The sequence below is a fragment of the Stegostoma tigrinum genome, chromosome 5 (assembly GCF_030684315.1).
Source record: "Stegostoma tigrinum isolate sSteTig4 chromosome 5, sSteTig4.hap1, whole genome shotgun sequence".
NCBI lineage: Eukaryota > Metazoa > Chordata > Chondrichthyes > Orectolobiformes > Stegostomatidae > Stegostoma > Stegostoma tigrinum.
The window spans coordinates 95,872,121-95,887,605 of NC_081358.1; the positions used below are offsets into that span (position 1 = coordinate 95,872,121).

The 15,485-nt window shown below is 42.7% G+C and overlaps 1 protein-coding gene across 4 annotated transcripts in view; it reads right to left on the minus strand.

Moving 5' to 3' along the window:
• The window catches only part of nbeal2 (neurobeachin-like 2), a 218,230-nt gene that overhangs the window by 172,729 nt on the left and 30,016 nt on the right, over positions 1-15,485 (minus strand). Inside the window, exon 1 of one of the 4 annotated variants that reach the window (XM_048528977.2) lies at positions 6,705-6,850. The exons of the other annotated variants lie outside the window; for them this stretch is intronic. Coding sequence (XP_048384934.1) covers positions 6,705-6,746 — 42 coding nt within the window. The 5' untranslated portion in view covers positions 6,747-6,850. Of the gene's footprint in view, positions 1-6,704; positions 6,851-15,485 lie in introns of those variants that run through there. 4 annotated transcript variants of the gene reach the window in all.

The window sequence follows — 15,485 nt, forward strand, 5'->3', positions numbered from 1 at the left end:
TTGCCCAAGTTTTCTATCTCTGTTTGTTCTACAAAGTACACTTATTTTGAAATGGGGACAGAACCAGGCTGGGTCAGGTGCCCTCCATTGTCAAATAGTCTACCCAGACACCAAAATGTAAGGAGTGAATAGGTGGATGAAGGGAAAGCGAAGCAATCTGTGGAGCCTCATCCAGGATATGAAAAATTGAGACTTTAAGCATTCAGAACAATACATTATGGGCTGAAATGATCAAGAGGGTTTAAATTTATGATTGGATAGGAAAAGGTAGATGAAGCAAAATGTTCATAACAAGTACCACAGATGCCAGATTAAAATTGAGAGATTTGGACCATAAGGTAGGACTATAAGATGTACGAGTGGATGTCGGCTATTTGAACCATCAAGTCTGCTCTGCCATTCAACAAGATCATGGCTGATCTGATAATCCTCAACTCCACTTTCCTGCCTTTACTCCATAACCCTTGATTCCCTTATTGAATAATTTTGCATGTCTCAGCCTCGAGTATACTTAAGAAACGAGCCTTGACAACATTCTGTATCAATGAATTCTATAGATTCTCACAGAGAAGAGATTCTCTGTCACCTCTGACCTAGTTGGGCGAGCCCTTCTTCAGAGATTATATCCACTACACCCTTTCGCTCTCACACAGGGAAACTAACTCTGTACATCTAAACTGTCATGTGTCTAAAAATCTTGAATGTTTCACTGGGGTCACCCCTCATTCGAAGTCCTGAGTACAAGCCCAACCTACTCAATCCTTTCTCATGAGGGAATCCATCAATACCCACAATCGACCTACTGACTGTCTCCAATGCCAATATATCATTCCTTACATAAAAACTGTTGGTAATATTCTAGGTGTCATTGAAATAGTATCACACATTATTTCAAAGGGAATAGACGACAAAAATGTGGGAGTCATGCTGAAACTAAGGCCAACATTCCATTTACTATCCTTATTATGCACTGACATTGTACGTTCGTGTTTTGTGATTTATGCATGAGGATGCCCAAATCCCGACGTTGTACGGCTTTCTGCAGTCTTTTTTCCATTTAAGTAATATTCAGCTCTTCCATCCTTCCTGTCAAAATATGTAATCGCATGGTTTTCCCTCATGTCTTTTCATCTGCCAAGTTTTTGCCTGCTTACCTAACCTGCCTATATCCTTCTGTAGGCTCCTTTTGTCATTCTCACACTTGCTTTCCCACCTATTTTTCATGTCACCCACAGACGTGGCTACAGCACATTCCTCAATCCAAGTCATTAATATACACTGTAAATAATTGTGGCCCTAGCACTGGCCCCTGTGGCACTCTATTAGTTATAGTTTGTCGTAGTGGAAGTACTACCCATATTGCATCTCACCATCTTCTGTTAGTTAGCTAATCCTCCATCCATGTTAATAAATAACTCCCAATAACATGAGCTCTCTTAAGGTTTAAAAAAAAGCTTCTTCACACAGAGACAGAGAGAATTTTCAGTGCTGTGAAATTAACCTTCCAGAATGAATCAGGAACTGTAACAATATTCAAGATTAGATGTCAATATAAGTGGCAGAAGTGAGAGAAAACAGTTATGGAAACAGAGGAGCAATATGATCAGTACTGTGTCCCCTGAGATTGCATGCTGGTTGGTTTGAATGGCCTGTTTCATGTTGTGATTTTCACATATTAAATTAGTACTTCAGCAAGAGTAAGGGGAGAAATTATTTCCATATGGAGTTTGCACATTCTCTCCATGCCGATGTGGGTTTCCGAATGGGTGCTCTGGCTTCCTCCCACAGTCCAAAGATATGCAGGCTAGGCATACTGGCCATACTAAACTGCCCATAGTGTTCAGGGATGCGTAGATTAGGTAGGTTTGGGGAATGGGTCTGAATGGGATTGTCTGAGGGTAGGTGTGGGCTTGTTGGGCCAAAGGGCCTGTTTCCACACTGTAGAGATTCCAGGAGAAAAATTGGAGAAGGAAGGAAGGTACTGTTTAGTATGTAGTATTATAAATAAACGTAAGTTTAACCAAAAGAATACTATCAGTTCATTAGGTTGCATTAAACTGAAAGCCTTGTACACCAAGGTGACATAGGACTCACTGGAGGCTGTCCTGCTGACAAATAAAATGATTCATCAGATCTTAAGATAATGTGGCCAGAATAAAAATACTTACTTTATTTCATTCTCAGACAAATGTTGATATCTAAATTACCTGTAGAAGAAGTGATTGGCTTGTGTTTTAAAGAAACACCATTACCAATGCAAGACTTATATTGATCAGAGCTTCAGATGTAACAGAGGTTTTGCAAGTCATTTGTAAATGTCATCATGTCAATCGCAGACAGCAGGCTGAATTTTAGTTCCAGGGTCCTGATCTTGACGCTGGGCTGAAAACTGGCTATGATATGGCCCTGGAATCCCACCTATTAAAGAAATGTGGGTGGGACTATAGGACAGCCACTGAGAACATCCATAGCTTTGACAGCCAACAGACCTATGAAGAAAGGTAGGGGCTTCAGAATGTGGGGCACCTTGACAGCACCTCAAAATGAGGGCACCCTCTGGAGACTTAGTTACATATGCTGTGTGTGCATAATTATAGCATGCCTGGTCACAGCACAGTTGTGGAAGGAGAAGCTGTGGTCCTTAAAAACCAACAGATCCATGCTGGGGTGACTTGCAGGTTGAGCTCGTAGCCACCCAATGGCCAATGACAGAAGATGTCATTTGTCCACGTAGATGCTCCAGTTACGTGAAGGAACCAGTCCGTTGTCTGGAAAACTCAAAGTGACATGTAGAATGTTCTCATTTGGCACTTGAAATGGACTATTTGTCTACCACTACTGCTGGGTGGACAACCATCACCTTTCAAATACTCCCTCGAAATGAGCTCGAACAGGAACACATCAGTAATGACAAATTACTAGCTTGCCCACTTCAGGTCAAGGGGCGATGATTGACAAGACAATAATAAACTCAAATTTAAATCAAAATTTGGAGCTCATCTGATTGCTCCATTGTGAAATGCACCACACAAAGCAGAAAAGCTTCCCTCACTGGTCTTTACTCAGTTAACTAGTCTTGTTGGTGCTAAGGTCTGCGATATATTACACTCCACATTACTGGATTTAAAGGAGACTTAAAAACGTGTGTTGGGGCTCATGCAGCTTAGTGGTACAACAAAGAACGAAGAAAATTACAGCACATGAACAGGCCCTTTGGCCCTCCAAGCCTGCTGCCCGTTACAATTATAATCCCTTCCAGGGACCATATCCCTCTGTTCCCATCCTATTCACGTATTTGTCAAGACACCCTTCAAAAGTCACTATCATATCTGCTTCCACTACCTCCCCTGGCAGTGAGTTCCAGGCACTCAAAGGTGCTGTCCCTACCTTTGATTCACAAGTAGTCGGAGCTGCAGATGCTGGAGAATCTGCGATAACAAGGTGTAGAACTGGATGAACACAGGAGGCCAAAAAGCATCAGAGGAGCATGAAGGCTGACGTTTTGGGCCTAGACCAGGAACGTCAGCCTTCCTGCTCCTCTGATGCTGCCTGGCCTGTGTTCATCCAGCTCTACACCTGGTTATCTTTGATTCACGAGGCCTGGATTCAAAACCCACCTGTTCTGGAGGTGTGTCATATCTTCTAAATCAACCTGCACAGAGATGTTAAGTTTTTTTAAAAAGGCAAAAAATAAAAAAGAGGTGTGTTCTTGCTGCACATTATCTGGAATACTGTGTACAATTCTGGTGGCTCTGCTATAGAATGGATATTATTAAATTGGACGGGGTGCAGCTAAGAGTAACATGGATGTTACCAGACTGGAGGGTTTGAGTTAGAAAGAGAGGCTCAATAAGGTGGGACACCTTTTTTTCACTCGAACATTGGAGGTTGAGGGGTGATTTTATCAAGGTTTCTCAAAATCATGAAGAACATCAATAACATGAATAGTGAAGGTCTTCTCCCTGGGGTTGGGGAGCTCAAATCAAGAGGGCATAATTTTAAGGTGACAGGAGGAAGATTTGAAAGCGACCCAAAGGGCAACTTTTCCCACACAGAGGATGGCCTATATGAGGAATGAACTGCCAAAGGAAGTGGCTGAAGAAGAAGCAACATTTCAAAGACATTAGGACAGGTCCAAGATTAGGAAAGGTTTAGAGGGAAATGGGCCAAGTGCAGGCAAGTGGGACGAGTTTAGTTTGGGAAACCTGATCGACATGAACCAGTTGGATTGAAGAGTCCGTTTCTGTGCTGCATGACTGATTCCTGTTGTGAAGCACCTGTACTTAGATATGATTAGTGCAGTGGCTAACTTTCTGGACGACTTACAGAGAAGCCAAGATTACTTTACAAGTGTGAGAGAAAGGTATGAGGAATCTGGTGATATCTCATCATCCACCGATTAGAATCTCAACACCGCTGCCATGCAGTATTAGAATGCTAGGACTTAAATTTGTGTGTATCAGAAAAGCAGTGGAAATGGATGCATCATGTGATGAACTGTTACCTAATAATAACAACAATAACTGTATTTGGCCTAGGATAGCAACAAGTTGATATGGATCATTTTCAAATCATTTTTTGGTACCATACTTCTGAAAGTCAAGGTCATGGCCTCTTTGTGCTGTGCAAATATCAGTTGTGGCCACTAGTAGTAAGCTTGTGTGAATGAATAGGATTGTGGAATCAATTCCTTCTCCAGAGACTTGAGCATTTTAACTCAACACAGCCCTTTTAGGCGAGACATTAAACCAAGGTCCCGTCTGCCCTTTTTGATGATCTAACAGATTACACAGCATTATCTGCAGAGGAGCTCTTGTGGTGTCTTGGGCAATACTTGTCCTTCAACAAACACTGTTCAAATAGGCAGTTATGTCATTATCACATTTTTGTTTTTCGTGGGGCCTTCGGTCTATAAATTAGCAAATGCATCTCCCAAATTGAGAGTACTTACATTTCCAAACTATTTACTTCTGTTTAAGGCACTTTGAGACATTGAAGTCATGAAAAATACTGCAAAAATGCAAGTCTTTCCTTTGTACTTTCTAAACGTTAACAGGAAGCAGCAATACATTATAGTTTCGATAAGTTGACTGTGTACATAACCATAGAAACAAAGTTCATATCTTTCATCCAGTAACACTCTGGTAACCCTCTTGGTTCTAGAAGGTTGCACGCTTACATCGCATGCAAGGACCTAAACACTTCAGTGCAATATTAAAGAGTGCTGCTGCATTGTTGGAGTTGCTGTCTTTCTGAGGAGCTTAATAGAATCATTGAGTCAGAGCGATATACAGAATGGAAACAGACCTTGGGTTCAACTTGTCCACACCAACCAGATATCCTTAATTAATCTCGTCCCATTTGCCAGCATTTGGCCCATTTCCCTCTAAACCATTCCTATACCCATCCAGATAGCTTTTAAATGTTGTAATTGTAGCAGCCTCAACCACTTCCTCTGCCATCTCATTGCTTAACGCACCACCTTCTGCTTGAAGAAGTTGGCCCTTGGGTCCCTTTTAAATCTTTCCTCTTTCACCTTAAACCTATGCCCTCTCATTTCGGCCTCCCCCACCCCCAGTAAAAGACCTTATTTATTTACTCTGTCCATGTCCTTCATGATTTTATAAACCTTTGTCAAGTCACCTTCAGCCTTCGACATTCCAGGAAAAATAGCCCCAGTCTATTCAGCCTCTCCCTGCAGCTTCAACCTTCTAACCTGGCAACATTCTGGTCCATCTTTTCTGAACCCTATCAAGTTTCACAACATCCTCTCTCTTGCAGGGAGACCAGAACTGCAAGCAGTACTCCAAAAGTGGCCTAACCAATATCACGTACAGCTGCAACATGACCTCCCAATTCCTATACTTAATGAACTGACAATCCCTCTGCTTTTAGAAAATGCCACAGAAGGAGAGCAGTGTAATGATTACAACATAAGGCATGTCAACAAACATGCTTAATAAAACAAGCCAAAGAAGACAGATTAAAACTCCAACACAGTACTTGGTAATTAAAGTTCAGTTTTAAAAATCTGCAAACAAAAAAAATGGCTTGGTGAAAAGGTGACAAAGAACTGTAGAGTTCTTGCAAATACTGGTTCACTAATATCCACTTAGAATGGAGCCTGTTGTTTTTCTTACTTGTTCAAGCCCATTTGTTGACCCTGAACTTCCTTCAGAAGTGACAAACCACGACATCAGTTCAGAAGGCCACCTTTTCAGAGGAAGTAAAGATAAGCAATAAATGCCAGCCTTACCATCAATGTTTACATCCTGAGAAAAATTTATTTTAAAACCATGGATTTCTGGTCCTGATTTCCCCACAATCCCAAACAATTACTGTCCTGCCCTATGGACTTATCAACAGTTAATTTATCGGTTGAAATACACTGAGATACGAGCAATAAGATCTCAGACAGGTGCAAATATAGTCACAATTATCAACCTGTGCCATCTACAATCACAATATCACATACTTACCAAGTTATTGTATAAAAACAGGTTAAGAAAGGCAGCTGACTCTGAAACTAGCGTTTCCAGATTCAGAGAAAAAGTTGATCACCTTTTAACAAGTATTTTAATGGTCTGGATGTTCCAGGGGGCTAGTGGTGAAAGTATTTACCAAGCGTCTGCTTTTAAAACCCAGCTCAAATACTTCCTGAAAGGCATCAAAATAAAAACAGAATAAAATAACTATTTCATTACCTCAGATTCTAGTGGACAGGATTGGGAAATGGGCAGGTCCATTATGAGCCAGACTACTGTGGCTCTCCCAAGGAGTTCGAGAGCTGAGCACTGTTTGACAATGCTGAGGAGTGATGGATGATTGGACTCTGAGCTTTTAATAGCGTTCCTGCAGAACGGGACTCCATCACACACTGAACTCCGAACAGATCAGACAGGCCAGGAAGTGGCAAGTCACAGAGACGAGTCAACGACTCGCTTCCTCTCTCGCTCTTCTTGCTAAACCCAACCTCGTTAAATCAACAAGCCTCTTCAAAAGAAAGGCGTGGCAAAGGTTGATTGCACCCCTTCTTCCATGATTACTTTCATTCTCTTCCATTTTCTTTTAAATGCCACTTTTCTTCCTCTTAGTTTCCCGAGGCTTTCATGACATTCTTCATGAGTTGGAAAGATACAGTTGGCACAGCAATTTGCCACAAGGAGCACTGTATTCATTCTAAATCTTGCCCACCCTCGCCATGGATGCTGAGCCATGTTCTCACACTTTAATCATTACTGTCGTTGAGATTTGGTATTTCTGCTCAATCATCAGCATTACCACCATCTATCACACTATGACCACAGTCTGCAGGATCTACAGCAGGATTGTCCAACGGACGATTTGGGAGCTGTAATGCTGAGGGGGGTCCTGTCCAACCTGCAAACCCTTTTCCAAATCCAGGAAAGGGCATGGTAGGGCACAGTGGTTCGTACTGCTGCCTCACAGCTCCAAGGACCCAGGTTCGATTCCACCCTTGCATGGCTGTCCGTGCAAAGTTTGCACATTCTCCCCCTCTCGCTGTGCTCTGATTTCCTCCGACAATCCAAAGATCTGCAGGCTAAGCGGATTGGCCATGCTAAATTGCCCACAGTGTCCAGATAGTAAGCAATAGGAGGGGCAAGGTTACAGGGAAAGGATGGGATGCTCTTCGGAGGATTGGTGTGGACTCAAATGGACTGAATGGCCTGCTTCCCCAATGTAGATTTCCTGTGATTCCATGACATGTGGAAGATTGTGATATTCTGATTGTAGATGGTATCGGTTAATAATTGTGACAATATTTGCATCTGTTTGAGATCTTATCACTCATATCTCAATGTATTTCAACCGACGAGTTAACTGCTGTTATGTATATGGGGCACTACAGCAATTTTTCGGAATTATGGGGAAATCAGGACCATAAGTCTATGGTTTTAAAATAAATCATTCTCAGGATGTAAGCATTGTTAATAAGGCTGACATTCAGCAACCAGGTAAGAGGTAAACCTGGCAATTAGAGACCATTTCTCTCCTGCCTTTGCTCACGAATCCACACGAGCTTGGGGAGGCTGCAATGGAATGATGCCTGCTGATTGGGCTAAGGAGGAGGTTGGGAGTCAGTGACTGAGTTGATGTGTGGATTGATGGCTGAATGGATAACGACAAATTACTGAACTGGTTGGAATGAAGAGGCTCAACAATGAGCAGCAGGATGGGGCAGGAGGATCACAAGGCTCACCTCCTTGTCATGCAGGCACAGCCCCTGGTGATCTGCATTCAGAATGGTGGAGCGAGTGATCAAAACCCAGGTAGCATGGTTGTGAGCCAGAGGTGGCTGTGAACATGGTTTGGGTAATTTATGCTAATGTAGGTTGACAGCAACCATCCAATAATAAATTTCAACTTCTCATGCTCACCTCCGATTTTAAAGAAGTACATGCAATATAAAGCTGACTTTTAAAACTCAAAAGACTCTACTTTATTTACCAGTTTTAGATGAAACAGTGCCAGAGAAATAAAAAGTAGGTATTAACATTCTGATCCTTCTTAGATTTGGAACGGTACCAGAGAACGGGAGAGTTAAAACATAACAGACTAGATCATTTGACCCCTCAAACCTGTTCCACCATTTAATTTCATCATGTGTGATGTGTTATTTATCCCAAGTGCCTTCTTTGCCCCCTTTTTTTTCTTTATTACCTCTGCATAACAAAACCTGTCAAAATGAAATTTAGTTAATCTAGTATGAATTTCTGTTTACAGAAGACTGTTCCAAATTTCTAACATGCTGACTTTTACTGCTGAAAGATTCTGGCTCTAATGAGAGTGTGCTCCTAGTCTAGAATCCCAGGCAGCAAACATTGATTTATCTTGATCTCTTCTTTCAGTCTTAATATCTTGAAAACATACCATACTCTTTCAACTTTCAGAATATACAATCCAGTTGATGTATTATGCCTTCATATTTTGACCAGTGGAATCCAGGAATAATTCTGGTATATTTACACTGCTCTCTCCAATATTATGATATATCTTTCCTAAGATGTGGTCTAATTCAGCCTCTGAGTGGCTAATGTATGACATCTACACCTAGGATTCAGAAATTTAAAGGCTGTCATTCCATTTACTGATTATTCTCTGCATCTGTTATTGAGATTTTAATGATTATGTACTTGAATACCCAAGACTTCTCTGACTCCTATTGTTTCCACTATGGTTGCTTGTTCTATCATTTACCATAACTGTGCCCAATCATTTAAATGACTAATATCTCTTTCTAATGCTACATTTTCTCACACAGTGCTTACACCGCTGCCTACTTTGGGTCATTGATAAAGTGCACATATATGACTTTCTATCCCTCATCCAAGTCATCAAGAAATACAATGATGAGCTGAAGCTTCAACTTTACAGAAACTCATTGTAAGTCATGTTTACACTGCTGTTTTTATCAAGCAGTGGTATGAGCTGTTTGTAAATAAGCTGACACTAGAGGGCGTGTCCAAAATTATGAGGAACATGTACAAGGACTGCCTTCAGCTTTTCAAAGGCTGCCTGGCATTCTGCAGGCCATTCCACACTTGCTTGTTTCTTTAACATATTCATTCAAGGTGCAACTAATTTGCTGAAATAACTCCCAAAACGTCAAGTAAAACACATATTCCTCAAAATCTCAAAACCACTACGATTTAGCAATCACACTACCAGTAAACTCCAACTGCATTGAATAGCTACAAACAAGTATTTTCCAGCATTTATTGAATCTCTGTTTCTACCTGTTTTTTCCTCCTTTTGTTTTTCTGTGCTCAACTGATAAGGATGCCGTTTTATCAATGTTGACTCCTGTATGTCCACATCATGCCAAACTAATCTCATATATCCAGGTTTAATTGCTGCAGATTACCTTATACTTCCTCAGCAGTCTTACAAAATCCTCCCATTGTCCTCTCTTTAAATGAGAACAGTGTTTAATTATCCCAGATAACAAAGTGTGAAGCTGGATGAACACAGCAGGCTTTCAGCATCTCAGGAGCACAAAAACTGACGTTTCGGGCCTAGACCCTTCATCAGAGAGGGGGATGGGGAGAGGGTTCTGGAATAAATAGGGAGAGAGGGGGAGGCAGACCGAAGATGGTTAGAGGAGAAGATAGGTGGAGAGGAGAGTATAGGTGGGGTGGTAGCGAGGGCATAGATCAGTCCGGGGAGAACGGGCAGGTCAAGGAGTTGGGATGAGGTTGGTTGGTGGGAAATGGAGGTGTGGGTTGAGGTGGGAGGAGGGGGATAGGTGGAAGGACCGGGTAGGAGGCGGGGATGAGCTGGGCTGGTTTTGGAACGCAGTGGGGGAGGGAGAGATTTTGAAGCTTGTGAAGTCCACATTGATACCATTGGGCTGCAGGGTTCCCAAGCAGAATACGAGTTGCTGTTCCTGCAACCTTCGGGTGGTATCATTGTGGCATTGCAGGAAGCCCATGATGGACATGTCATCTAAGGAATAGGAGAGGGAGTTAAAATGGTTCGCGACTGGGAGGTGCAGTTGTTTATTGCGAACGAAGCGGAGGTGTTCTGCAAAGCAGTCCCCAAGCCTCCACTTGGTTTCCCCAATGTAGAGGAAGCCACACCAGGTACAGCCCTCCTGCAGTGGTCGAGGACGCCCTTGACCGTGTCTCCCACATTTCCCGCAACACATCCCTCACACCCTGCCCCCGCAATAACTGCCCTAAGAGAATCCCCCTCGTCTTCACATACCACCCCACCAACCTCCGCATCATCTTCCGACACTTCCACCATCTACAATCCGACCCCACCACCCAAGACATTTTTCCATCCCCACCCTTGTCTGCTTTCCGGAGAGACCACTCTCTCCGTGACTCCCTTGTCTGCTCCACACTCCCCTCCAACCCCACCGCACCCGGCACCTTCCCCTGTAACCGCAGGAAGTGCTACACCTTCCCCCACACCACCTCCCTCACCCTCATCCCAGGCCCCAAGATGACTTTCCATATTAAGCAGATGTTCACCTGCACATCTGCCAATGTAGTATACTGTATCCACTGTACCCGGTGAGGCTTTCTCTACATTGGGGAAACCAAACGGAGGCTTGGGGACCGCTTTGCAGAACACCTCCGCTCGGTTCGCAATAAACAACTGCACCTCTCAGTCGCGAACCATTTTAACTCCCCCTCCCATTCCTTAGACGACATGTCCATCATGGGCCTCCTGCAGTGCCACAATGATGCGACCCGAAGGTCGCAGGAACAGCAACTCATATTCCGCTTGAGAACCCTGCAAGTCCATTAATATCAATGTGGACTACACAAGCTTCAAAATCTCCCTTCCGCCCACTACATCCCAAAACCAGCCCAGCTCATCCCCACCTCCCTAACTTGTCCTTCCACCTATCCCCACCTCCCACCTCCCACCTCAAGTCCCCACCCCCATCTCCTACGCCCACCCCCTTCACCTGTCCATTCTTCCTGGACTAACCTATCCCCTCCCTACCTCTCCACCTACACTCACATCTACTGGCTCCAACCCCGCCTCTTTGACTGGTCTGTCTCCTCTCGACCTATCTTCTATCTGCCTCCCCCTCTCTCCCTATTTATTTCAGAACCTCCTTCCCCTCCCATACTTCTGAAGGAGGGTCTAGCCCTGAAATGTCAAGCCTTCCTGCTGTTATGATCCTGCTTGGCCTACTGTGTTCATCCAGCTCAACATCTTGTTATCTCTTATGTCTGTGACAAGACTGATTTTTCTTCCCACAATCAGTGTTCAAAGAAGCCACCTTGTCGACCTTTCTACCCCACTGTATGAATCGCTGAATTTCACTTTGAGGTTCACTTTGCAGACGCAACAAGACCAATAATTCAACTACTACCTGAAACATTCTAGTTGTCGAATATCTTTCTGTCCACTCTTTCACATTTGCTTATGACGCTTCAAAATGTTCTTCTGCTATTACATGTTCCTGGAGTCTTTCAAGAAACATGGACATGTAATCCAACATTGAGGACTATATTAAGAACTATTCCCCAAACAATTTTAATAAACGATTCATCTCATGACCATAAATCAATTCAATGGATTAAAGACAATAGATTAACTGGGGACTGTCCAGTAGCAAAGAAAGAAATCTAATCCCTTGTCCCAATCCTGTGGGTCTTTCTGAAGGTATGGCTTAATCATGATTTTGACAGTCAGATGGTATTTTTCCAAAGCTGTCCATGTTTGCAGATGATATGCAGTTGACTTCAACTGTCTTATAGTCAAAATGCTAATCATGTCCTGAAAATCTTAAGACCGTAAGACATGGGAGTGGAAGTAAGGCCACTTGGGCCATCGCGTCCACTCCGCCATTTAAATCATGGCTGATGGGCATTCCAACTCTACTTCCCTGCATTCTCCCCGTAGCCCTTGATTCCTTGTGAGATCAAGAATTTATCGATCTCTGCCTTGAAGGCATCTAACATCCCGTTTAGACAAAGTTAGCCCCTGAACAGTTTGCATCTCAATTGGTAGTCCATAGCGAACCTAGTTGACTTTTCCAGTACTACCTTAGCTGTAAAGCTGTCCTTTAGGGAAAAGTTCTGGGAATCAGGTTGTCATAGTCCTTGTTGTGAAGATATACTGATGCGCTGCCTTGATTTTGCTAACAGCTCAGCACAATCTACCAGCACTTGGGTGAACTGCTCTCAAAAATTGTTATGGATAACAAAGGTACCAATTTAATTACATGTTGAGATTTTTCTACTACCTGACAAGTTTTACAGAACTACACTTAATCCTTCTGTAAAATACCTGTTGTATCGATGCTCACATATGACCCATTCCAACATGTCCGGCTGTAGGAATTTCATGTGTTACTTGCAACACCTGCTTATGATATCTGGATGGTACCACTATTTGATAAACAGTAGCCCATTGTTTGTGTGCAGGTCTGTGAGGATTCTCCACTTCGTCATCAGAATTATGCACTGAAAATAACAGCACACTGAACCTCCTTCCTAATTGGCCTCATTGAGTTCCCTGTGCTAATTTAACTCTGTTCTTATTTAACTCTGGATCTGAATCAAGAGCCTCATTTAACGAATACCTAACAAATACTATTTATGAGTAAGGATAATTCAAACATGAGTTTCAACCACCCTAACACCTATTTGTGGTAATATTGCAACTTGCGGCGATGTACCTTGTTTAGTGTTTGCTCTGGTCACCAAACACGGTGGAAAAATAACTGGAATCTATTCTTGCAATCATTTCGTTCTCCTGAGCCTCAATCCCATTTTTTGTGATTGTAAGCAATGCTGTAACTCATGTGAAAAATTGTTCCCCAGGAGTACACCATCTCCATCCACAGGTAATATCTTAACTACCCCGATTACCACTTGGCCAGATAACAATTCATATTCCAATTGCATTTTCTAGATTGCAACCAGGATATAGCAAATGGTACAGCTGGAAACTGACACTGGAGATTTTACTGAACTCTCTGACGAGGAAATAAAATACTTCTGCAAGAGAGGGAGAGTAGCCTCTGTATCCCTTACTGTAGTATTAAGCTTGGACACTTCATTTGAAGGGCAAAGAGGTAGCTTCCCTTTAGACAAAATCCTTCCTATCTCTCATCTACCCTTTGTACAATTTCTCCACTGCCAGCTAGGTTTGCCTCTAATTTCTTCGTCGTAATTAAAGTGACAATTTGATCCAAGACATTTTTCTTCTAAGCTTTCTTTTCAGACTTGTGCTTATCTGCTCCAATTAGTCCAACTGATTTCTCACACAACTTCCAACATTGTTAATGAATGTGTAATATCTTACTACAATAGAAACTTTTCATGTGGAAATCAGTGAAACCTTCCCCTGCAATTCCCAACCAAACTCTGCTATGTCAGGTATGCTAACATTAGTTGAATTTTGCATTGGCTTTGTAGGGATAAGGTTTGAATCCTTTCCCACAACTATAAAACTATCAGATACTTATCAAATATTGGACATCAGTTCATTCAGAGATTTTATCTTAAAAGTCACGTCACTGGTGACCCGATACACGAAAACTAAGTGCTAGCAAGTGCTCCTAAGATGCTACTTGGCCTGCTGTGTTCATCCAGCCCCACACACTTCGTTATCTTGAATTCTCCAGCATCTGCAGTTCCCATTATCTCTGCTAGCTAACTATACTGCCACGTAAGCTCTTACCTAGTTCAGGTAAAGGGTTATACCCAGTATCTTCCTCATCTTGTGATGCAATATTTCAATATACTGTGTCTTCATTCAGTGAAATCAAAAGGAGCTTACACACATTTAACTTCAAAAGGAAAAGGAGCTTCTACTATCACAACAATGAATTGAGAAACCAAATTAATGGTCAATTAACATAGAACAGTACGGCACAATACAGGACCTTCAGCCCACCATGTTGTGCCACCCTATTATCCGACAAAGATCAATCTACCCTGCATACCCTACATTTTACTATTCTCCATGTGCCTATCCAAGAGTCGGTTAAAAGCCTTTAAAAGTATCTGACTCCACTATCACTGCGGTAGCACACTCCACATGCCCGCCACACTGTGTGAAAAACCTATCTCCCCTATACCTTCCTCCAATCACCTTAAAATTACGTCCCCTCGTAATAGCCATATCCACCCTAGGAAAAGGTCTCCAAATATCCACTCTCTGTGCTTCTCATCATCTTGTTCACCTCTAAGCCTTCTTTGCTCCAATGAGAAAAGCCCTAGCTCCCTCAACCTTTTCTCAGAAGACAGCCTCCAGTCCAGGCAGCATCCTGATAAATCTCCTCTGCACCCTCTCTCAAGCTTCCACATCCTTCCTCTAATGAGATGACCAGAACTGAACACAATATTGCAAGTGTGGTCTCACCAGAGTTTTATAGATCTGCAGCATAACCTCACTGCTCAAATTCAATTCCCCTTGCCAATGAAAGCCAACACATCATGGGCTTTCTTACAACCCTATCAACTTGGGTCGCAACTTTGAGGGATCTACAGACAAGGGCCCAAAGATCCCTCTGTTCCTCTAGGTGGCTGAGAATCCTACCATTAACTCTGTATTCTACATTCAAATTTGACCTTCCAAAATGAATCATTTCACACTTTTCTAGGTTGAATTCCATCTGCCACTTCTTTGCCTGGCTCTGCATCCTGTCAATGCCTCGTTGCAACCCTACAACAGCCCTCCACGCTGTCCACAACTCCACCAACCTTTGTTCATGGACAAACCTACTAGCCCACCCTTTCACTTCCTTATCCAAGTCATTTATAAAGATCACAAAGTGCAGAGATCCCAGGACAGATCCCTGCGGCACACCACTGGTCACCGAGCTCCAGGCTGATACTTGCCATCTACTACCACTCTCTGCCTTCTATTGGACAGTCAGTTTTGTATCCAGACAGCTAAATTTCCCCAAATCCCATGCCTCCTTACTTTCTCAAAGAGCCTACCATGTGGAACCTTATCGAATGCCTTGCTAAAATCCATATACACCA